At 35.1% G+C, this 25,337-nt stretch overlaps 1 protein-coding gene across 4 annotated transcripts in view; it reads left to right on the top strand.

The window, feature by feature from the left end:
- The window catches only part of LOC105499702 (Nik related kinase), a 141,714-nt gene that overhangs the window by 112,872 nt on the left and 3,505 nt on the right, over nt 1-25,337 (top strand). For 2 of the 4 annotated variants that reach the window (XM_011772473.3, XM_011772471.2), the window contains 8 exons: nt 3,387-3,573; nt 4,300-4,455; nt 7,701-7,844; nt 10,138-10,296; nt 14,193-14,293; nt 16,555-16,704; nt 19,504-19,663; nt 22,974-23,113. In XM_011772473.3, the coding sequence (XP_011770775.2) occupies nt 3,387-3,573; nt 4,300-4,455; nt 7,701-7,844; nt 10,138-10,296; nt 14,193-14,293; nt 16,555-16,704; nt 19,504-19,663; nt 22,974-23,113 (1,197 nt within the window). Of the gene's footprint in view, nt 1-3,386; nt 3,574-4,299; nt 4,456-7,700; nt 7,845-10,137; nt 10,297-14,192; nt 14,298-16,112; nt 16,256-16,554; nt 16,705-19,503; nt 19,664-22,973; nt 23,114-25,337 lie in introns of all 4 variants that reach the window. The other 2 variants (XM_071089138.1, XM_011772472.2) reach the window with 2 other exon arrangements.

Below are 25,337 nucleotides of genomic sequence, written 5' to 3'. Positions count from 1 at the left end.
GGGTTGAACTACCAGACTACTTCTCTGGGCAAGAGTGTGGTCACACAGGGTGGGACAGCTGGCTTGGGGTCTGGCTTACTGGGATCAGAGCTGCTGAGCTGTTTTTCTGGTCAAGGGTGCAAGTGCACAGCAGTTAAGCTAGCCTAGAGTTGGCTTCGCCAATGTGCAGTGCTGGAGTTATGGCTGACCTTTCCTGGGCCCAAGATCTGAGCAGTCGGTGTCACAGCATTTCAGCCATCAATGGGGGCTTGGTGAAATGACAGTAGAGCGGCAAGACTGGAGAGGCACAGTGTTTACTGGCCCCCAGAACATAGTGCACTTCAGCAGTGGCTCTAGATTTAAGATGGCACCAGGCTGCAGCAGCTTGTTGGGAAATACACAACCTTTGCTCCTTATCTGGAGCAATGCAGACACATGAATTTCAGGCACCTTCCCAAACTGAACTCAGGGCTTGTCAGGACTATGAGATTCTCCTGTAGTAAGTACTGCAGTTGTCTGTAGTGGCAATTGGGGCTGATGAGAGTCTTCTGCTTACCTTTTCCCAATAAGGAGAATTCCTTCCGGGCTCTGAGCTGATCATGGTAGGGGAGATGGGGCAGCAGAAGCAGAGTACCTCACTTCCCTCTCTTTGCTGCCATTTTGAGATTCCATGCTATACAGTGACCTCACCACCCCATCACTGCACTCCAGCACTCTCCCTCAGACACACCAGTTGAACTCTGTTTATTCATTCTCTTTTTCCTTTTTTGTGAGGCGGACAAGCACCAGGTGCCACCAATAAGCTATCTTACTGACATCACTCCAATCAGAGCCAATTATTTTTTTCTGAGTTTTTTTTATTGTGGTAAAATATACATATCATAAAATTTATCATTTCAACCATTTTTAAGTGGATTTATTACAAGTGGATTTATTACAATTTATTAAGTGGATTTATTACAATCCAACAAGTTGGATTTATTACATTAAGAATATTGTGGGATTGTCACCACTATCCATTTTCAGAACTTATTTTTTTTACCATCCCAAACAAACTAAACAAGTATTGTTTCCCCGTCCTCCAACCCCTGATAACCTCTATAAGTATTGTTTCCCCATCCTCCAACCCCTGATAACCTCTATAAGTATTGTTTCCCCGTCCTCCAACCCCTGATAACCTCTATTCTACTTTTTTTCTTGGTTACTTATATAAGTGAAATCATACAATATTTGTCCTTTTGTGTCTGGCATATTTCACTTTTTAGGTTTTCAGAGTTTCTCCACGTTGTAGCATGGGTCAGAATTTCATTCCTTTTCAAGGGTGATAATATTTTATCTTATGCATATACCACATTTTGTTTATCCATTCATCTACTGATGGAAACTTGGGTTGTTTCCACCTTTTGGTTATTGTAAATAGCGCTGCTGTGAACATTGATGTACAAGTATCTGTTTGAGTCCCTGCTTTCAGGTTTTGGGGGGATATATAGCTAGGAGTGGCATTGCTACATCATGTAATAAGTCTATGCTTAACTTCTTGAGCAACCGATAACATAAAATTTTAATTCAAGTAATATACTGTGTTTATACAATGATTTTGTCATTCACAAAACATTTATTGACTTTATAAATAGGTTTAAAATATTCAAGTAGTTCACAGATGCTACATCAATAGAAATTATCACAGATAACATTCTCTGGACCATGTGGTATTTGAACTCATTCTTGAGAAATGGGGAGTATCTGGATATCTGAGAACATAGGTGGAACTCCAGACAGAAAAAAGATTATGCCAGTCTACTCCCCTAGCCTATTTTCTTGTCACACAAACTGGCTTTGGAGATGCCATGCTCTTTCATGAATCAGCACTCCTGTGCAAGCTGTTTCCTCTGGAAGGCTGCCCCCTCACCTCTTCTCTGTTTGGTGAATTAGTAATCCTTCATGGGCCAAATCAAGTATCAACTTTGACTTACCAAGGCAGAGTTATATACCCCTTCCTCTGTACTTTTGTCCATAGTTCCAATTTAGTACTTACGGTATTATTGTTAGTTATGTTATTTTTTGCTTTCACACTACATTGTGAACTCTTAAAGGAAAGAATTATATCTAATCCTTGCTTGATTATTTGTCTACCAACTCACCCAACTTCAGTGTCTAACCTGGGACATGGCATATGATAGGCACACAGTAATTGTGGAATAAATCAATAAAGGATGAAAAGAAAGAAAAAAAGGAAGGAAGGAAATTTCGTGGATGGTTTCTAATGGGAAAGCAGTGCCAGTGGGAAAATATCTATGTCTGTCTATCTATCATCTATCTATCTATCTATCTATCTATCTATCTATCTATCTATCTATCTATCTTAATTAATTAAAGACATTAAAACAGGATATCCCAATGTAAGTTTCATAGCAAACCTGGTTATCTCCAGTTATCTCAAGGAATGTTTTGGAAATTTATAGAGGAAGTGGATCTTCCCTTCATTTTAATTTAAAAAGGACATGGTGTCATGCCATGTTTTTGTGGTTGAAAAGGTCATAAAAACCAGTCTTTTACAGAATAGCACAGCTCTCTCAGTGCCAAGAATCGCTGTTTAGACACAAAGATGAGCTTATCATCAGAAGAACTTACCAACAATAGTTGACATATTTTCCCACAGGACAGGGCATACCACATAAATTGTCACATTTTGTGGTTTTTATCCTTGAGTATCTTCTTTGTAAGTTGATGAAAGCCAGCTACATTTTCAGTGATGCATGTTTACACTCTTGAATTTGTGTTGTTTGATTTTCCTTCATTTTCTTTATCATTTGAAAATTATTTCTGCAGGGTTTTCATGCTTTCAGTTTTGTGAAGGTACCTTAAAGCAGTGGAACAGACATCCCCACACTGTGCTTTATATTTTTTCAAGAGGCTGTTTCACATAGCCTAGCTGGATGTATGCTTTGGAATCAGACAGACTTTGACTTCAAACTCTGCTTCCCCTACTTACTAGTATTATGACTGAATAAATTATTTACTATCTCTAAATTTTAAATTTGTATAAGTAAATGGGAGATAATTATACTTACTTGTTGGGCTATAGTAAGGAGTCGCAAAGATATCTAAATATGATGCCTAGCAAAGTAGCTGATACATGGTAAAAATTCCACAAATGTTAAGTCCCAAATTGTACAGTTTGTACCTATAGCGCCTTGCATTTCTCCTGTACCATCAGTCATCTCAATAATAGATTAGTTCTCTCTCTTCTGATGACATTGTTGAGTTTTTCTAGTAAATGTGGATTTTATAAGAATGTAGATGTTATAGATCTTGCATTTTATTTTCCAAATGACCCCTCACTAGGCATATTTCTCCTACTGTTAACCTATTAATGAAATAAAAATCGGTTTTTGGACTTCTTTTAGGAGCCAGGTGGTGGAAATGAGGCCTCAAATGCCATTGACTTAGGTGCTGCACTGTCAGCACCTGATGATGAGAGCGACAATAAGGACATACCAGAATCATCAACACAATCAGATTTTTCTGCCAATCACTCATCTCCTTCCAAAGGTTTTGGGAGGTCTGCTGATGCTAACTTTGCCAGTGCCATCTGTGAGTGTGTTCAATATAATCTCCAAATGCTACTATCTGTTCACATATTAAATAGTGTTTAACCACTGCTTCATGATCTGTTAGGAATCAAATTATTATTCTCACATTCAGTTGAAATAAACTCAGATTGGTATATGCTTTTAAAACATCTATGCTTTACTGAATCTTTATGGTACCTAAATTTGAACTACAATTGAGAAATTGAGTCCCTTATCTGGATTTATGTGTGTTTTCTAATCACAATAACTGAAAATATATTCATGCTCAACAATGTATTTTAACCATCATGATTTGTGTTATCTGATGGTTTCAGAGTTACTGAAACTATACTTTCAGTAAAAAATAAAATACAATAAAAGGAAAGAAATTTGTTTGTTTTTTATTTTGAGATAACATCTCGCTCTGTCACTTAGGCTGGATTACAGTGGCATGATCACGGTACATGGTAGCCTCAACCTCTGGTTCTTAATGATCCTCCCACCTTGGCCTCCCAAGTGTTGGGATTACAGGTGTGAGCCACACCACCTGGCCAAAGAAAATAAATTTGGCTAAGTCGTGCCTCATTTGTGGAGGCACTGTAGCATATAAGGTGAATAGATGAGTAATTTAATTTTTTTTTCTATAACTCCATCAGGTGCAGATTTTTCTTTTTTAAAAAAATTTTCTATAATCCATCAGACACAGAACTAGTAATTTCTCTTATTATCTCCCCTTACATCTTTGCAGTATATGCTGGATTTGTAGAAGTACCTGAGGAATCACCTAAGCAACCCTCTGAAGTCAATGTTAACCCACACTATGTCTCTCCTTCATGTAAAAAACCACTAATCCACATGTATGAAAAGGAGTTCACTTCTGAGATCTGCTGTGGTTCTTTGTGGGGTGAGTTTGGTTTGTTTTCTTAAAGAATATATTTTTATGTAGGAAACCTGTGAAAATCATAGATATAGAATATTTGTTTACTCTTACCAAGTCATTAAAATAAAAATATATTTATAGTAGTTAATTTACTCAGAATTAGTTTTGCTGATTTTTTTTCACTCAGTGTAGTTGGATGTTTGAATTGATAACCCCCTCCTTTGTATTCTATTTCTTTTAAACCTGAGTTAACTTGGATGGCAGGCGAATCACGAGGTCAGGAGTTTGAGACCAGCCTGGACATCATAGTGAAACTTTGTACTAAAAATACAAAAAATTAGCTGGGTGTGGTGGCAGGTGCCTGTAATTCTAGCTACCTGGGAGACTGAGGCAAGGAGAATTGCTTGAACCTGGGAGGTGGAGGTTGCGGTGAGCAGAGATCATGCCACTGCACTCCAGCCTGGGCAACAGTGCAAGACCCCCCCCATATATATATAAATAAAATATATATTATAAATATAATATAATATATAAATAATATAACATATATTACATATAATATAACATAAATAATATAATATATAATATATATACACAATTGGACTAGGTTATGATTGTTACAGAGTTTAAGATTCATATTTCTTAGAAATCAAAACCACAATGAGATACCATCTCACACCAGTTAGAATGGCGATCATTAAAAAGTCAGGAAACAACAGGTGCTGGAGAGGATGTGGAGAAATAGGAACACTTTTACACTGTTGGTGGGACTGTAAACTCGTTCAACCATTGTGGAAGACAGTGTGGTGATTCCTCAAGGATCTAGAACTAGAAATACCATTTGACCTAGCCATCCCATTACTGGGCATATACCCAAAAGATTATAAATCATGCTGCTCTAAAGACACATGCACACGTATGTTTATTGTGGCACTATTCACAATAGCAAAGACTTGGAACCAACCCAAATGTCCACCAGTGACAGACTGTATTAAGAAAATGTGGCACATATACACCATGGAATACTATGCAGCCATAAAAAAGGATGAGTTTGTGTCCTTTGTAGGGACATGGATGCAGCTGGAAACCATCATTCTCAGCAGACTATCGCAAGAACAGAAAACCAAACACCGCATGTTCTTACTCATAGGTGGGAACTGAACAATGAGATCACTTGGACTCGGGAAGGGGAACATCACACACCGGGGCCTATTATGGGGAGGGAGGAGGGGGGAGGGATTGCACTGGGAGTTATACCTGATGTAAATGACAAGTTGATGGGTGCTGACAAGTTGATGGGTGCAGCATACCAACATGGCACAAGTATACATATGTAACAAACCTGCACGTTATGCACATGTACCCTAGAACTTAAAGTATAATAATAAAAAAAAGAAAGAAAGAAAAAAAATGTGGCTATTTGATACACTTATAAAAACTAATAAAACTTAAAAAAAGATTCATATTTCTAATTTAGGGTAGTGTTCAACATATGATACTTTATGAGGTATTCCAAGAAATATTTCTTCAGGATCTTGTTTTTAAAAAGCCTTGGAAATTTGTAGAGAAAGTTCCTTCTATAATGTCTTAACTCAGATAGACTTTTTAAAATCCTTTGTTTCAGAAGAATTATAACCACATTGGCAATGCTGAGACAATATTTTACCTCAAGCCAATCTGAATTATAAATGAAACAGAATAAATAAATGCAAGAAAGGGAGAAATCCAAAGTAATTGACAACCTCTGTCTTGCAATTTCTTTTCTTTTTTCTTTTTTTTTTTTCTTTTTTTTTTTTTTTTTTTTGAGACGGAGTCTCGCTCTGACGCCCAGGCTGGAGTGCAGTGGCGCTATCTCGGCTCACTGCAATCTCCTCCTCCCGGGTTCACACCATTCTCCTGCCTCAGCCTCCTGAGAAGCTGGGACTACAGGCGCCCGCCACCACGCCTGGCTAATTTTTTGGTATTTTTAGTAGAGACGGGGTTTCATCATGTTAGCTAGGATGGTCTCGATCTCCTGACCTTGTGATCCACCTGCCTCGGGCTCCCAAAGTGCTGGGATTACAGGAGTGAGCCACAGCACCCAGCCTGTCTTGCAGTTTCATAGATTTTGCTTAATGTATGATTGAACAAAGTACAGGGTTTTAAATTAAAAATAGAAATGGTAACAAACATTGTAATTATATGGATTAAAGAATTTTTAAAAATCATCTCAAAGTTCTGCTAATTTAGTGTGTCAAACAACAAGATAGCATGAATATTTCAGTCTGGCAACTGCCCAGAAATGTAGTTAATGTCTAATAACTCATTGTTATAACCTGTAATTTTATATTTTGAAAAATAAAAAATTATGGTAAAAATTGACTATACTTCTTCCTCCTTCTCTGATTCCCCTGTTCGAAGAAGATGCAGCTCCTAAACATGCCATTGGCCATAAGTTAGAGAACTGGTTAACGATAGGGTGAGAAAATGAAGGCAAAATCACTTAAGTTTTCTCCTTATGCTCAGGGAGCACAGGTATGCTCCAAGTGCAAGGAGGACTGTGAAATTTTATCTTGTTACATTACTTGGCTGGTTATTTCCTATATCACTTTATGGTGAAAAACTCCCATAGTAGTTTCAAGTGTAATTTAACTTTAGTTCTGTCTTCTATTTCAGTCCTCTTATTTGATCTTTAAACAGTGCTCATGTTTGAACCAATAGAGCCAGTCAACAAATAAAAGAGAGTGTAGAAATTGAGATACATGAAGGTAGGAATTAATTTCACAGGCATTTGACAACGGTAAATTTTTAACAAATTCATGAACAGAGAATCATTCAATTTAAAAAGAATTACTTACATATAATTATTTTAAAAGCATTCAAACATTTACTTATGTTTAGAAATGAGAAATGAGCTGAATTGAACTCTTTGCATGTGCTAGACTAAGAATGTTTAATGATAATTTTCAAAAATGTTGATTGATTTTGATAAAGTTCAGAACACTACTAAAGGGTGCTAAGATATACATAAATTTCCATTTGTGAGATGGCATACCAGATGCCAGCCAGTGGAATACTGCCAGAGGGAATTATCTTCTATATTTTTATGTATTTCGTTGAAATTTGTTCTGTTGGTAGAGAGTACATAGTTACACAGTATGAGGTCAATATAGCCTGAACTGATAAGTCATCTTTACATAGATCAGCATACTGGAATAGCAAAAATAGTAATATAGATGCAATTATGAAAAATAATCTGAGCTAATATAGCACTTTTTATATATGAACAGGAGTCAATTTGCTGTTGGGAACCCGATCTAATCTATATCTGATGGACAGAAGTGGAAAGGCTGACATTACTAAACTTATAAGGCGAAGACCATTCCGCCAGATTCAAGTCTTAGAGCCACTCAATTTGCTGATTACCATCTCAGGTTTGTTAAAGAACTAAAATTAGCTGAGTAATTATGCAGATTAATTAGTCTGCAAACTGGGTTAAAGACTTTCTCAGGTAAAAGTGTTCATAGAAGAGCACTTTAAATATAACCTTTAATTGGGACACCAGACTTTCCTACTTGTATTCTCTTATCTATTTACAATTTAAAGTAATTTCCTTTTATTATAAAGTACCTAACCTAGGTTACTGATAAGAAAAACCACAACATTTGCATCCTTGCATGTTCTCTCCAGTGCAGCTTCCTACAACTTCAGATCTCTAATTTTCATTCACTCATGCACAGAACTGCATCAACATCCACCATGTCTCATTCTTGTGATGTGTTAGAAGCAACAAAGAACAAAGTGAATAATAATCAGATATAAAAGAGACTTGTCCTTAGTATTTAACCTTATCACAAGGGCCTACAGATAGTTTGTAACAAGACTGGATCCATTAAGATCTTTACACCTTTTCCAAATAGTAGTTAAATTTCTTAGTTTTGGTCAGTCAGAGCCTGAACCTTAGAATGCAAGAGAGCAAGTAAATGAGTATTAAGAGTGATCGCGATTAGTAAACAGCATTTAGTATCAGGAAAGCACCAATATTAAAGCTGACTATAAGCAAAAGATGATTGACAAAAGGAGAGAAAAAGTAAGAAAATATGGCTTGTCTATGGAATGAAATGATGCTAATTACAGACTTTATATGACTTTATATATTTTTATTATATATAACATGTTTTATATATAATTAGTGCACAAATTGCCATGTTGCACACTAATGATTGTGTATTATTCCTAAAATGATTAACTTTGCTTTATGTTTTGGTTAGAGGAGAAATCCCTTTAGAGGTATGCTCAGACTTCATGATTTTTTAAATCATGTTTTATAGTCAGTTGCTTCTAATGGTTTAAGGTACATAGAAGTAATATTTGTTGTTTGAAAACATCTGGGTGGCTTATAGACTACATATCTGTATAACAGATTTCTTTACTCTTTATCCAACTTCCTCTAATCTAAATGTGTTCTTCTCTAATTCTTGAGCTTCTCTGAAATGTGGAATACTTTTCCATCAAACAGTACTGAGAACATCAGTATAAGAAGATACTCAGTAGTTTAAAGCACAAATTTATTTTACCATTTAAGAAATAGAATAGCCATTGTGTATTAGTCCGTTCTCATGCTGCTATAAGGACATACATGAGACTGCGTAATTTATAAAGGAAAGGGGTTTAATTGACTCACAGTTGCATATGGCTGGGGAGGCCTCAAGAAACTTACAATCACAGCAGAAGGGAAAGCAAACACGTCCTTCTTCACATGGCAGCAGCAAGGAGAAGTGCAGAGCGAGGGGAGAAGCCCCTTATAAAACCATCAGATCTTGTGGTTTATAACTCACTATCATGAGAAAAGCATGAAGGTAACTGCCCCCATGATTCAATTACCTCCCAATGGGTCCCTCACTCAACACATGGGGATTACAATTTGGATTACAATTCAAGACCATATCAGATAAATGTAGATATCTGAACCTTAACACTGCTTCAAAAATGTTATATTAAAAACATATGAAAGATTAATCACATAAGTAAGAATCCTATTGTTGGCCCTAGAAATCATGTAATAATAAACCATAAAAATGACAAAGAAAAATGATTATAAAGTCACTATATAGGGGAAAAGAAATGTGTGATTTTTTCATGTCCTGTGTTTCCTGACTGAATTGTAAGAATTTGATGGGATTTACAATTAGGAAATTAATATTAACGATAAATCTAGTTGGAGGAATATATAATGAAACTGTTCAGCTATTTTACAAGCATGCTGGAATGACAGAATACAAAGATACCCATATTGCTGTCCCTGAATACCTTAACAGTCAATATTCAGCCACCCCACTCGTACACACACACTACCAGGGACAGCTTTTAGGTCTCTGAACCCCAGAGGAGTCATGACTTAGTGAATAGTCAAGGTACAAGTGAATGGATGGTAATTATCTTGCCTGCATAATGAAAGGCTTAACCCTGTCCCAAAAAAGGTTTAGATCCCCTTCAGAGAGACACATAGGTAGATACTTTGACTATTTCTTGGAATTGAGAGACTAAAATAATCTGTCATATTTCCAAACCCTGAATGGGAGATTCTGATGCAATGCAGTTTTTTTACAAGTGCTTTTTACATTAATAAAAATATTTTTTAAAAGGCAAAACATCTTTACATTTTTTTCTTCTAATATATTAAAAGAAAGATTGATTTTAAATACTGTATCTTTTCTTATCTATTAGGTCGTAAGAACAGACTTCGGGTGTATCATCTGACCTGGTTGAGGAACAAGATTTTGAATAATGATCCAGAAAGTAAAAGAAGGCAAGAAGAAATGCTGAAGACAGAGGAAGCCTGCAAAGCTATTGATAAGTTAACAGGCTGTGAACACTTCAGTGTCCGTAAGCCACATTTCGTGTTTACTACGGCAATATAAATTTTGCATCCTTTCATTTGGTGAAGTACATAATTATGAAAGGCAAAACAGAGAAAGGAAACAATTTGCAGTTTCAAACACAGACGGGATCAGGCATGTTCAGGGTGGTATGGCTATAGACAGCAACTTCAAATCAAAGAAGAGTAAATTTCACTGACACGTCTTCCAGGTCTTCTATGTTACAATCTTGTATTTTTTTTTTTTTTTGAGAAAACATTGATTGACTAAAATAGTTATTGGTGTTCGGTTTGGTTTACCTCCTCACCTTACTTTCCTTCCCAGTCACCCTGAATATTCCAGATAAACCGGTATTTTTTTTCCTGCCTCTATATAGCTTCGCTATATAAATGATTGAGATTTATCTTCACAAACTTGGGGAGACTCATATGATACTCTCTTTCTTTTGGAACAACAGTAAGATTGAATCCCTCCTAATACTGACCAGGAAACTTAACAATGAGTCAGAAAGAAAATTCTATGATCTACTGACTCTCGCTCCCACTGTTGATATTCATGAGTATAATCACTATTTTCCATCTGATTAGAATGTTTTCATATACCCTTTCTCTTCACAACCATCCACTGTGAAAGGTGGTAACAATCCTAGGGGTTCAGAATCCTGCTCTCAGCTGTAAAAAACTGTGAGCTAATGTCATCCCATTCTGTTCTATTTCTGAAACAAATCCTCCTCTACTCTCGGCCTTCTTTTGCTTCTTTCCCTCTTCATTAATTGCCTCTTCAGGCAAAACTGGTGGCATAGGTGAGAAATAACTGGAATCACATTATATAAATTGCAATGGGATACTTCTATCCTGACTAACTATTATTGTTCTGCATATAAAGTGACCTTCTCAGGATAGGTTTTTGTATGTGTGTGCATATGTATACATACACCACTAAAGAGGGAAATGAGTACCCAGATAACTTAAGCATTAAATAAATACACTAGTTTCTTCTAGGTTTAGGTATCACTACTTCACTCCAGATCATATTATGCAAATATGATAGTCCCAGAGGTGAAAGATATCCCCAGATGTTAACTTGGGCGTTTATATAGCAAAACTACCTCCTACTAACTTGTAAAATATTAGTTCAGTAAGAGATAGTCACAAAGGTACTCATATTGCAAATCTGTGCTCTTTGTAAGGGGTGGAATAGTTAAGTTTAGTTTTCCTGGCTGACCCCATTCCAGTCCACCTAAGCTCTCAGAACAGCAAAAAGCATTCGTCCCACTGACAGGTGGAATTAGTAGCATCTTCACACAGGAAGACAAGAACAGATCATAGTTGCCTGGTATTTTCATAGCCTTCCAAGATCCACAAGACAGTGAACTGGCACCAATTACTACCCTATATTAAATATATAGGAAGTGTTTTAAGAGAGAATATTTTTGATTGTTGGAGGATTAGTAATCATGCTCCTTTGACCTACTTGGGAGCAATGCAAAAGAAAATGCAAGAGTAAGCTAGACCCAGAGAGAGAGAGAGAGAGAGAGAGAGAGAGAATGCGTCGGGATGGCAGAAGAAATTGCAGCCAAGGAAGGGCGTTATAGCACAAAGTATAAATCTATCAGGTAAGACAACATATTCCATAAGAACCAGAAGGGCTAATCAAGAGCAAGCATATACCTAATTGTACTTTTTAATTTACCTTTTAAAACAGCCCTATTGAAATAATGTACATACCATGAGATACACTTGTTTAAAGTGCACAATTCAATGGGTTTTAGGAGGTCTATTGAGTTATGTAACAATCACCATGATCTAATTTTTATCATCCCCCAAAGAAACCCCATATTCATTAACAGTTATCCCGCATTCCATCTTTCTTTACTTCCCCCTCTACCACTCACGGTCCTAGGTATCCATGATAAACTGATAAATGGTTACCTAGGACTTTCTTTCTCTATAGATTTGCCTCTTCTGGACAATTACTATAAATGGAACCATATATTATGTTGTGTTTTATGACGGACTTTTACTTAGCGTAATATTTTCAAGGTTTGTCTATGTTATATATAACATGTATCAGTGATTCCTTTTTATTGATGAGTAGTATTGCATTGAATGGATATACCACATTTTGTTTATCCATACATCAGTTGATGGACATTTGCACTCTTTCCACTTTTTGGCTATTAAAAATAATGCTACTATGAACATTTCATACATCTTCATATGTGGATATGTATGTTTTTTTTTCTTGGATAGTATTGTTACACTGTTTTTCAAAGTGGTTGCACCGTTTCACATTGCTATCTGTAATGTATGAGGGTTCTATATTCTCTATATACTTGTGAGCCCTTGTAGATGTCTGTCTTTTGATTTTAGCCATCCCTATGGGTGTAAAGTGGGATGTTATGAAAGTTTCAATTTGCAGTTCCCTTATGATTAATGTTGTTGAGTATCTTTTCATATGTTTACTGACCATTTGGAGACATGTCTATTCAAGTCCTTTGCCTGTTTTTTAATTGGTTTGCTTATCCTTTTGCTGTTGAGTTGTAAGCATTCTTTAAGTATTCCACATACTAGACTCTTTTTTTCTTTTGAGGCAGAGTCTTGCTCTGTTGCCCAGGCTGGAGTGCAGTGGAGTGATCTCAGCTCACTGCAACCTCCACCTTCCAGGTTCAAGATATTTTCCTGCCTCAGCCTCCCGAGTAGCTGAGATTACAGGTGCTTGCCACCACACCCACTTATTTTTTGTATTTTTTTTTTTTTTTTTTTAGTAGAGATGGGGTTTCACCATGTTGGCCAGGCTGGTGTCAAACTCCTGACCTCAAGTGATCCACCCACCCTGCCCTCCAAAGGAATGGGATTACAGGGGTGAGTCACTGTGCCCAACCCATATACTAGACTCTCATCAGAATATGATTTGCAAGTATTTTCTCCTATTCTGTATGTTGTATTTTCGCTTCCTTGATAGTTTCCCTTGGTGCCCCAAATTTTAATTTTTGATGAAGCCTAATTTATCTTTTTTTTTCCTTTTCTTGCTTTATACTTTGGGTGTCAAATATAAGAATTCATTGCTATATTCAAGGTCATCAAGATTTATCCCTATGTTTACTTCCAAGAGTTTTATTGTTTTAGTTATGACATTTAGGTATTTGATCAATTTTGAGTTAATTTTGTATATGGTGTGAGATTTGGGCTCCAACTTTACTGCTTTGCATAGGTATATCCGCTTGTCCCAGTACCATTTGTGGAAGAGACTGCTTTTTCCCTATTGAATGGTGTAACACCATTGACCATAGATGTATAGGTTTATTTGCCAACTCCCAATTTTATTCCATTGATCTCTATGTCTCTCCTTATGTTATTTAATACCATACTGCTTTGATTACTGTAACTTGTAGTAAGCTTTGAAATTGGAAAGTGTGAGTTCCCCAACTTAGATTTTCTTTTTCAACATTGTTTGGCTATTAGGAGCTTCCTAAGATTCCATGTGAAATACAGGATCAACTTTTCCATTTCTTCAATAAAAGGCCATTGGGATTTTAATAGGGATTGCATTGAACCTATGGAGACAATTTTGGACAGTATTGCTATTTCAACAATGTTAAATCTACCTATCTATGAGCAGGAGAACTTTTTTCCATTTGTTTAGGTCTTCTTTAATTTCTTTCATCAAGGTTTTAGTGTACAATTTAGAGTGCTCTCGAAGGTGAATATGTATACTCCATAAAACTATACAATAATTTTGTCACCTTTTTGTGGGCATCAAATTGTAACCAAGTAACTTCCCCAAAATATACCATCTGTGCCCTTAAATTGTGGTTATGGCATTTTTTATGACAAATACAAATACTTGAGTGTTCTTGTTAACTCTGTGGCATCATTACTTTTTTGTGTTTTATCATTATAGTCCAACATGAAGAAACAACATATATTGCAATTGCTTTGAAATCATCAATTCACCTTTATGCATGGGCACCGAAGTCCTTTGATGAAAGCACTGCTATTAAAGTGAGTGATCTCCTTTTTCTTTGGATTATATGATTTTTTATTTTGAGAAGAAATTGTGAACAGAATCATACTTTGAAATACAGATGCAGAAGTATATGGCATTCTTCTATAGTTAATGGAATTTTGTTGTTAGTTTGCTTGCTTGTTTGTTTGTTTATTTTTTAGAGACAGGGTCTCACTCTCTCACTCTGGCCCAGGCTAGAGTGCAGTGGCATGATCACAGCTCACTGCAGCCTTGATCTCCCCGGCTCAAGCCATCCTCCCACCTCAGCCTCCCAAGTAGCTAGGACTACAGGCACGTATCACGCCTGGTTAATTTTTAAATATTTTGTACAGATGGTGTCTCACTAATGTAACTTGAATATACCATGTCAGTAATTACTGTTTAACCCTTTTTTAGACAATTCACAGGCACCACAGCAAGGGAGAATGCGAGGGAAATTCCCGGCCCCTCCCCTTATAGGACCTTCCCACCAGCCCCTTACTCCCAATTCCTGTAGTCAATATGAAGACCTTCTCTTCTACAGCCCCAAACACAGGCTTTGGGTGCCACCCCAATGAATTGAAGCTGAGAAAGTCCCTGTTTTCTCTTAGTGGGGGGTAGAGAGCCGAGGGAAGGTAAAGAAAGGTATGGCAACGATAGAGGGGAAACACCCTTGGAAGAAAAAGGAGGGAAAAGAAAGCCTTTTCTCCAGTTACCTTGGCCACAATATGTGGGTATGGGAAGGGGTTGGATGGATCTATATTCTTTCCAAGCTGGAACTCTAAACACATTTCTCTCTAGAACTATTAATATTGTGGTTAGGCTTACTTGTACTCTTTCTACCTTTATTACCGTTTGGCTGAACTTCTATGGCTAGGCCACATAAATTAACAATATAGTGTCTTAAACAACTAACCTTAAAAATGAGGGACTGTTTTTTTATCTAGAGTAACTTACTTGTAATGCTCCAGAATTCTACTTAAATGGAATTATTTTGTATTTATTCCACAGTAATGAGGGTTGACTAAAGAACCGGCAGCATTCTATCATGTCCAGTAGCTTCTACCCTGGGATGTATATCAGAATTAGCTGGAACATTTGTTAAAAGTTTAGATCTCAGACCCAACACCAGGCTGAATTAGTGGGTCTGGAGTAGGGCCTGGGAATTGATAATTTTAGCAGAGGTTTCAGGTGAGTTTTAACTAGTTGATCCATAGATAGGTTTTAACAAAGCACTGATAGGGACCCATCCTGACAGATGCAGCAAAGTATTCATGAAATACTTCTGTATCTTAAGTCAGGATCTGTTTACATGGTACATTTTTTAAGGGAACACATCACATGTATACAATAAAGATGAGCAAATTCTTATGACTGCCTGCCAATGTCTATTTGCATAATAACTATGTTCTTCTATAAATAGTACAGATGACTGTATATACAGTCTGAGTCAACCCTAAAACAAATCACATCCCTGATCTGATCTCCCTAAATTGGGCCTTGGTTCAGCTGTCAGTATTTGGATATGAGTTTATTCTTGGGTGTCTGCTGATTGGTCAGAGCTGCCTGGTATGGAGCTGGAAAGCGAAGAGATAAGTACCAGCAATCTGTCTAGCCCGATACACAGTTCTTGTCCAAGTCCTTACTACAGTTCTTGACTCCCACCTCACAATTACAGTATGGTGAATCCTGTGATGCTCAATCCTCTACTGTGATCTGATCTTGGCAATGAATCGCATTTGGCCTTTTGTTTTGTACTAGAAACCATAGGAGCCTAGAGTACATACCCAGTATATGATAAGTTAACATATCTGGCCCTTTTCATTCCCTACCAAGTGTGCATTGATCAATCAGCAGACTCTGAAGGAGACTACATGTCCTATCAAGCCTATATACGAATACTGGCAAAAATACAGGCAGCTGATCCAGCGAACCGGTTTAAGAGACCAGATGAGCTCCTTCATTTGCTGAAGCTCAAGGCAAGGAACTTGAAGACAGCAAACAGAATGCAGGGCCATACAAGGCTCTTATGATCATTGCCAATCTGACCTTTGAAGAGAAACTCAATATTTTGAAGCTGTTGAACATAATTATTTATTTGTTGTAATAACAGATCTAAGAAAAACTGTAATTCACGGGTCTCTAAATACAATATGCCATTTTAAAAATCCACCTGGGGTTTATACACTTATAAACCTGACAAAAGAGTGAGGGAATTTTTGCCTTAGTTAGAATGTCATTTTTGGCCTTTTGGCCATATTTGGTTTTATATTCACAGGTATTTCCAACACTTGATCATAAGCCAGTGACAGTTGACCTGGCTATTGGTTCTGAAAAAAGACTAAAGATTTTCTTCAGCTCAGCAGATGGATATCACATCATTGATGCAGAATCTGAGGTTATGTCTGATGTGACCCTGCCAAATAATGTAAGATAATACCTTCAGATTCCTAGAAATTATTGCATACCACCATTTGAGTTTTTCCAACTGTCAAAACTCTGAAAGGTTTATGCATATGATTAGCAATGTTTATACCGGAACTGAGACATAAAAGGTAAGTACAGAGTGCCAGAAAGTGGTCTTGCATAAACAAAAAACACTGATGATCCCTTAGTTTAGAAAGCTGAGTATATTCTGCAGATAGATTTTGCTTGTCTTGCCCAATGCTTTTTTTGTTTTTAATGAATAAAGTTTACACTTAAAATCTGGACTTCTACTGATACATCAGAAGACCTGATAGCATCAGTGCCACATTACTATCTAACCATTATCAATTGGAATTGATTCATTCATGGCTCCTTTTAGATAGGATATATGCTCTACATTTTCTACCCATTTATGTTTATATATTTATAATAACTGACCATAAAGTGTATTTGATTTTGCAGTACTTGCTTTATTTTTCTTCACTTCACAATTCATTAACAAATTTTTAAAAAATACAACACCAGTATTGCAGCATTATTATGTGTATCCCTATTCTTTATTATATTACTTCAACTGTGACATAACAGCAAATTATCATAAAATGTTCTCTTATCTGGTTAATTATAGTTAGTATTTCTGATCAAAAGATTCAGCATTTTAAAAGCAGATACTCCTCAACTCTTAAACAATTATATTTTGTGAAAATGTGGCACAACATCTAAAATATAGATTGTCATAAAAATATTATACACATCATTTACATAAAGAGTTTGAACATACTATAATATCCCTCACACATACCATACAAAATATAATTCTACTGTGTCTCAAATTTGATATTGGAAATGATGTTTGTCCTATTGAAATTTTTATTTAAAAGAAAGGCCTAAACCAACAGTTTCTCTGCTTCACTATATTTAAATTCCCACTTTTTAGACAACCAAAATTTTAACAGTTTTGCATTATACAAAAAGTCCAGGAGAAAACTTTGATGTATTTTCAAATTACTATAGTTGTGTGATATTTTGAACAGCTCTCAGAATTGTCTCATATGTCTCTAACAAATTACATAAATCAATTGTCAGGACATTAGTGGGGACAATTTTGTAAAAGTCTTTTGGTCATATTAAAGATAATTAGCTTATTACTCAGTTGTTGCCCATGATATATAGAAATCACACTGTTGATAATGTAGAAAATACAGAACCAATCTTAGCCAAAGTCACTTAAACATGAGGTCAGGTTAATTTTGATATAGCTATTGTACTCTTCAGTTGGAGTGTCTTCCGTAGCTTCCTGCATTTTTTTAATGTTGTGTCAGATAGCTTTTATTAAGAATCTAGTGCAGTATTGAACATTGCAGCATTGGTCCATGTTTACACTTATTTGAAAAGTAATTCAGGAATTTTGACCCCTGTGTTTCACATGATTAATAAGCAAGGAAAGTCATTTCCTTTTGAAGCAATTTGTTAGTTAGAGATGAGTTCTTAAAAATCACTTTCTGACCCAATTAGGATAACTTGTGTATATTAAAAAATATTTTTAGCTAAATACTCTAGTGTCTTGACCCATTAAAAGAGAAAAGGACTCTTATCAGGGAGGTGGGTGTCTTCTGAGAAAGAATGTACTAAAAATAATATTTTTCCAAGAGTTCCAGATTACAAAAGCTGTAATGATACAAGTGAATCATGTGTGCTGAAGAATATCTGGTTACTTCAGGAATCATCTGAGAAGCATCTGAGGCTGTCTGAATTTGCAGCAGTCCAGTTTTTCTCTAAACAGATTTTATTGAGACGACCTTCTTTTCTGCAATTTCTTTTACTCTCTTCCTTTATCTTTGTTTTTTTCTGATTCAATTGCTCATGCAAGTGCCCAGGGAACGCATTAAAATTGCTTTTCGTCTCTGGATCCCCATTTTAGTTATCAGGATTGTTGTTGCTGGGACATGGCCTCAAGCACCTGGCCTGAGTACTCTGGGGTTGGCAAGTATAGTTTCTGACTTTTTTTTTTTGTAATGTGCTAGTTTGGAGAAACCATAGAGGAACACAATTTTTCAACTGCAGGGAAATGCTGTTAATGTGACAATATCTGTAGTTTAAGAAAATTTTGTTGCATTGTTTTGTGCATCATGAAATTTAGAAATGCTTAGATATTTCTTAGTATTTCATATTATGTCACCAAATACGTCCTTGTGTATCTTAAATGCATTTGAAATTATATTAATTGGAAAAGAAATTCTAACATTTTTGCAAAGGGGGAAATGACTTAAAGTTATATTTCAAGCTGTGGAGACTATTATAAAGCTGTCCCTTGTAAGCATTTTAAGTTCAAGCTATTTTTTAGATTAGTTTTCTATTTCTAATTTGAATGAGTTGGTTGATAGGCAAGTATTATATATTTGTTACTTGGTTTATCCATTAATTACCAAAGTATTTATTAATGTGCTGAAATGAATTTTAAACCCAAGTCTGTAACAAGTAGTGTTTCTTCTATTATGATACATAATAATTTGTGAAATGTCAAGAAATCTCTCTGTGTTGGAAATACATCTTTGCTTTTTTAAAATAAGGCTTTCTCCTAATTATAAAGATGAATATTTAACATCTATGACTTTATGACATAAAGAAAGCAGCTTTTTTCAAATATTGGATAGCATACTTATTAATTTGTAAATAGAGGTTTCTCTTCCTCCTTGCTCTTTGAACCTCTTTTGGTCTTTATTGCTCTGCCAAGCTGCTTCAATTAAAGTAGTAGTGATAAAATATTGGACATATAAATCTTTATGAAACATAATTCCAGCCCCTGGAAATCATTATACCACAGAATATCATCATTTTACCTGATTGCCTGGGAATTGGCATGATGCTCACCTTCAATGCTGAAGCCCTCTCTGTGGAAGCAAATGAACAACTCTTCAAGAAGATCCTTGAAATGTGGAAAGACATACCATCTTCTATAGGTATGTATACAATTTCTTTCTTCTTCGGGACCCCAGAGAAACTTTTCATGGGTAAAAAAAGTGTCCTAAGAAAAGATTTCCTGAATTATTACATTTTCTTAAGACACATAAGATTAATTTGGGGTTCTGCATAATTATTCCCTTAGTAAGATGATGCCTGTATTTGTCCTATGCTTAATGAATTCAGAAGAGTACCACAAAGAGACTCATTTTGGTTATCTGAGTTATTTGCAATATTGTATAATTGAAATGAGAGCTAATTCCTTTCCACAAAAATCTATAATTTTATTATAACTCCCTTTACTTGAAGAATTTACACAGATATTGGAAATGCTTCTTTTCATCACACTTATTGTGGGGTTTATCTTTATCTTAGGAGACTGCCAACTAGTACAAAAGAACCAAATACTTCCATTTTTTATAGTCAGTAGAGTTCTATTTTGTGAGTGATATTCCTGTGAAGAATTAAATCATTTAGAAAAGTGATAGATATGACTGACTGGAGTGCCTGTTAGGTACCAACCAGGTGGCAACAAAGAAAAATGCCTTTTCATCTTCATCAAACCAGGAAATTTTTTTCTTCCTAGCCAAATCAGGACTGCTGATCTGGGAAATCCAAATAATTTGAGATTCTTGTATATGTTCTGAGGCTCACTGACCCTAGACGTGATTCTAGATAGGGAACATAATGCATACGAAAAGTAAAAATATTAGAGAGAGTAGAATGATTAGCTGGAGGATAGCTATTATAGAAAAGAGAAGTTTAATGGAGCAAATAAAGGAAAAAGAAAGCTCTGTGTGTGTGTGTGTGTGTGTGTGTGTGTGTGTGTGTGTGTGTGGAGAGAGAGAGAGAGAGGCTTAACAATTGCATCAGATATTACTAAGTGGTTCCCACTTCCAAAACATTGTGTCCCATCTCAGAAAGCAAGCTAGCTCAGTAGCTAGGTTAAGTGGCAGATGTAGGTGTTTTGAGACTAAGGTGGAAATTATGTGATGCCATATGAACTAAGTACTTGGACTCAGCAAATAACCTTTTCTTTAAGTTTAGAATTTTTAGTCTATGTTGTTGTTGAAAACATAGAGACACAGAGAGAGAGAGAGAGATGGTCTGTCAAATGATAAGGCAGATTCTTCTGTAATCTCTATAAAATGACTAAATATGATCCTCATGTGGCTTTAAGGACCACTTTAAAAGAACTGCTTTTTAATGAACTTTTTTTTTATATGAGATAATGGCACTTTGCATTGCATCTGCAGAATCCTTTTTTTTTTTTTTTTTTTTTTTGCATGTATAGTCAGTGTTAAGGATTGTCCTGAAAACCTGCTCCAATTTCCAATTTCCTCAAACAAGTAAGAACTCACAGAGGGTTTAAAACCAGATTTAAGTGACAGAAGATAAATGCTTACAGTATAATTGACATATCTGGGGCAAAAGAAAGTACAAATAACGACTCATGTTCTATACTTGACAGTGGTACTTTTGTGATCGATATGCTAATCAGAAATGGTCATAAGGAAATTCAGTTCAAATAGGAAACTGAGCAAACCCCTATATTTATGCCAGTAGACAATTATAAGGGTCAAATGGAACTTGCGAAGTCATCTGGTACAGCTCTTGTCCTCAGGCAGCACAACTTCTGACCTAAAACAAAAAAAAGCTATTTTAAGTTGCTAGAATTTGAAAGACAGCTACATGTGAAATAAATTACAGTACTATAAGAACATGATATTTTAGTTTGTATATTAAGGATATTTTGAAAGTATGCTAAAGACTACCATATAACACTGATATTAAGGAAATCAATTACCATATTTTTCTGTCTAAAAACAACTGCTTTGTTATTTAAAACTAATCCAGATCAAGATTTCCCCAATTTAAATTTTACGTTTTCTTAAGTCATAGTAAATGTGTTCAAATCATCACTCTCCATTTCCAAACAAATATATACAGGCTTAACAATTGCATCAGGTATTATTAAGTGTTCCCACTTCCAAATAATTGTGTTTCATCTTAGAAAGCAAGCTAGCTCTCAGTAGCTAAATTAAGTGGCAGATGTAGGTGTTTGGGGACTAAGGTGGAAATTATGTGATGCCATATGAACTATGTACTTGGACTCAGCAAATAGCCTGAGTTTTAAGTTTGGAATTTTTAGTCTATGTTGTTGTTGACAAAAATACCGTTTTTAATAAAGTAGTCACATAGGTGAAGAAATTCAACTCTAGAGAGACTAAATCTGTTACTTCTTCCCAACCCTCTAGAGACTAATTTTCCTTATTTCCCTTATATCTGGAGTTATTTTAATTCTAGTCTGAAATTTGACTTATAAAGTCTTCTTCCGGGATAACCATTTTTCTTAGTCAATTTATTCCTTTTATAATAGAAAAAATGAAAAATCAAAGTAATTAATTGAATTCTGATTTTAATCATGTTAACATGAGAATGAAGATGGCTTATTTTGTTGTTTCCTAGACTATTTTAACTTGAGTTTAAAATCTTGATATTATTTTACATGTCAGGATTTTATTTACTTATGGAATTTTTCCCCATGAAGTACATAAAGAATATTAAATTGAAAGTTAAAAATGTAGTAATAGTGCTGTTCCTTGTGTCAAAAAAAACTTTACAGCACCAAATGACTGACTGACTACATAATTAGGTTTAAGGCAATTATTGTCATAATCTATATTTGTCACAAAGTATTATAAAATAGAGTCAAAAAGTTAAAATCTTAATAAATATTTCCTGAGCAGGAAAAAAACCTTAAGAATATCAAAGTAGCTTTGGTTCTGCTTATAACATGATAATTTATTGAATTGCATTAGGGTTGCTACAGTCATTATTTGAGCAAGTCATTTTTTAACAATTTTAATTTTTTAAGAGTCAGGTTTTCATGTATGTCACTGGAGCACAAATATACACCCTTATTAGGAGCCCTTATTAAGAATGCTGTATGTCACTTATACTATAAAATAAAGAGTGGCTGTGAGTAGATTACAATGTCTACAAACGGGATAGAATTAGTCCTTAGCTTTTTCTGTGGTCTTAGAGGATATGAATACAAGAATTAAATAATTGAGACCTGGTAATTAAATGTTGATTACAATGGTGCCTTTAGATAGCCAGTTTGAACACCACTCTTGAGCAGCAAAATGGTCAAACAACTGACTATAGACGGGAAAAACAGGATGTGCTAACCTGAACTGTAACAGTGAGCCTCTTAATAAACAAACACTGACCGTAGTTATAATTTTCTATGACTGCCGGAAAGATTTTGTGTTTTTCTGATTTTTTTTTTCATTTGTATTGTAGCTTTTGAGTGTACACAGCGAACCACAGGATGGGGCCAAAAGGCCATTGAAGTGCGCTCTTTGCAATCCAGGGTTCTGGAAAGTGAGCTGAAGCGCAGGTCAATTAAGAAGCTGAGATTCCTATGCACCCGGGGTGACAAGGTATAGCTTACACCCTCCAGTTACAGCAAAAATAACGCAACCATTGAAAATGAACTAACAAAAGAAATTTATGTCCTTTTCCTTCTGGCAATAAATATATTTGTGGTATATTTTTCAAACTAGCATACTATTGATTAAAAAACAATTTTATATTTTGCAGTAAAAACACTAATATGGTAAGTAATGAAATTTGGTTTCGAAGGAAGCTCATTTTGAAAAAATAAGAAAAAATTCTAGTTATGTCTTAAGCAAAGCTTAGCCATTATTTTATTTGGTTCAAAATACTTTATTGTCTTTGATTCATAGTGCCTTTCATGTTCATACTAAAATGATATTTTTAAACAAAATCCTTGAGCAAATCTTTTGTAGCTTTCAACAAAATTCAATAACAGAAGGAAAATGTACTTATGTTTGCTGAGCACCTAATTGTATAGTAGGCCTTGTGCTAGGTACTTTAACAGTTATCTCAATTTGTCTTCATAAGTGGGTGTTACGATGTTTATTTTGCAAAAAATAAAAATAAAATCAAGATTTGGCAATTATTTGTATTATTTGATCAATTTTAACAACTAATTCAAATAGTTTAGATGGAAAATTTTGTGGTATAAGACTATTACCATTCCTACCTATTATAGGAAATAACAGTGTGAAGAAATAGTCCTAATAGGACTAGGAAACATTCATATTGAGAAGAGATTGCAGAGGGTTTGAGTTAATATCAGAACAGCCAGGATAAAGCACTGTACATCAAGCAAAGTTGCCAATTTACATGTAAAGAAATGCAATGGCAAAAACCTGTGTTTCAGGTCAGCGAGACCTAGAATGCAGTCCTGTCTCTAACCAGGACTAACTAGGTTAGAGAACCTGAGAAGTTTGATTAATCTTTCTGATCCTTAGTTCCTTCATCTCCAAACTAGAAATATTAATAACTGCTTTGGGAGCAATTGTGACAACTAATCATATCCGTAAGCATCTCACAGATTGCCTGTAACATCAAATATGTTAAGTCAAGAATGACTAGCATATATTTTTAAAAGTTTTACAATGTTGTCTCTTTATTATGAGGTTAAATTACTTACTATGAAATGTAAAATACTGTTTTCATATACACTTAAAGCCCTGCATCCCCCTCAACTGTAAGGCCACAGTGAAACTCTGTAAAGGTTTATGAAGACTTTTATTTAATTAGGTATAAAGCAGATCTTAGAAGAGTTAAGCGAGGGCACTTTAAATTTCATTTAACTCAGTATAGTCATATAATTTTTTCTTAAAAGATTATTTGTTTTATTGATGACTACTAACCGAAGTAACTATGATTGCTGCCTTTGTCTAATATTAAATACTTTTAATATTTAAATTGTAATAATTTCAAATATTTTCTTTTATCAAGCAACATGTACAGTTACATATACTGTAAGCTCACAGTATCACAAATTAGAGACTCCCTGCCTCCCTTTGTCACACTTAGTATATCTTATCATCATCATTATGTCACAAAGTCTCCTAAATATAGTCACTGTGGATGTCAGAAGCCTTAGTCTTAACAAGGAGGCCTTTGTTTGATATTTATGTGCATATTTTATTCTAATTTTCTTTATGGTACAGCCCACATTTACACAACATGTCCCTCTCTAAGCCACTGGGTTTAACTCATTTTATCAATCTACTGATGTCAGTCCATTTTGCTGAAATAGAAAATTGAGTGGATGTTAAGTGCTCTCACCATAAAAATGATAACCACTTGAGGTGATACATTTGTTAATTAACTAGATTTAACAATTCCACAGTGTATATGAACTTCAAAACATCATTTTGTATGTGATAAAACATACAGTATTATCTGTTTGTTAAATTTTTTAATATTAAAAAATAATGAAAAGAAAAAAAAAAGAAAACTACACCAAGTAGAAAATATCAATGGCTTCTTAAATACAAGCAGCAATGGTAAACAACACCTAAATAATTTGTTTCCTTATATTAAAAGAAAAGTCATCTTGAATATAAGTGGAGGATTGTTTTAAAAAGCAAAGAATTATTGCCCCCAAATTATCAAGAACTTCAGCAAATGAAGGTCACCTACAAAATTACTAATTTTATTTAACCATATAAATTATAATTATGTAGAATATAGTAAAAAGTTGTCTTAAAAATATATAATTTAGACTCCAAACTAATTTAAACTCATTCTTTCATTTGAAAAACAAACTATTCCACAAAACAGTAA

Source organism: Macaca nemestrina, chromosome X (assembly GCF_043159975.1).
Source record: "Macaca nemestrina isolate mMacNem1 chromosome X, mMacNem.hap1, whole genome shotgun sequence".
Lineage (NCBI taxonomy): Eukaryota > Metazoa > Chordata > Mammalia > Primates > Cercopithecidae > Macaca > Macaca nemestrina.
The sequence above is the reverse complement of the archived record's forward strand: the minus strand, read 5'-3'. Positions and strand labels throughout refer to the sequence as shown.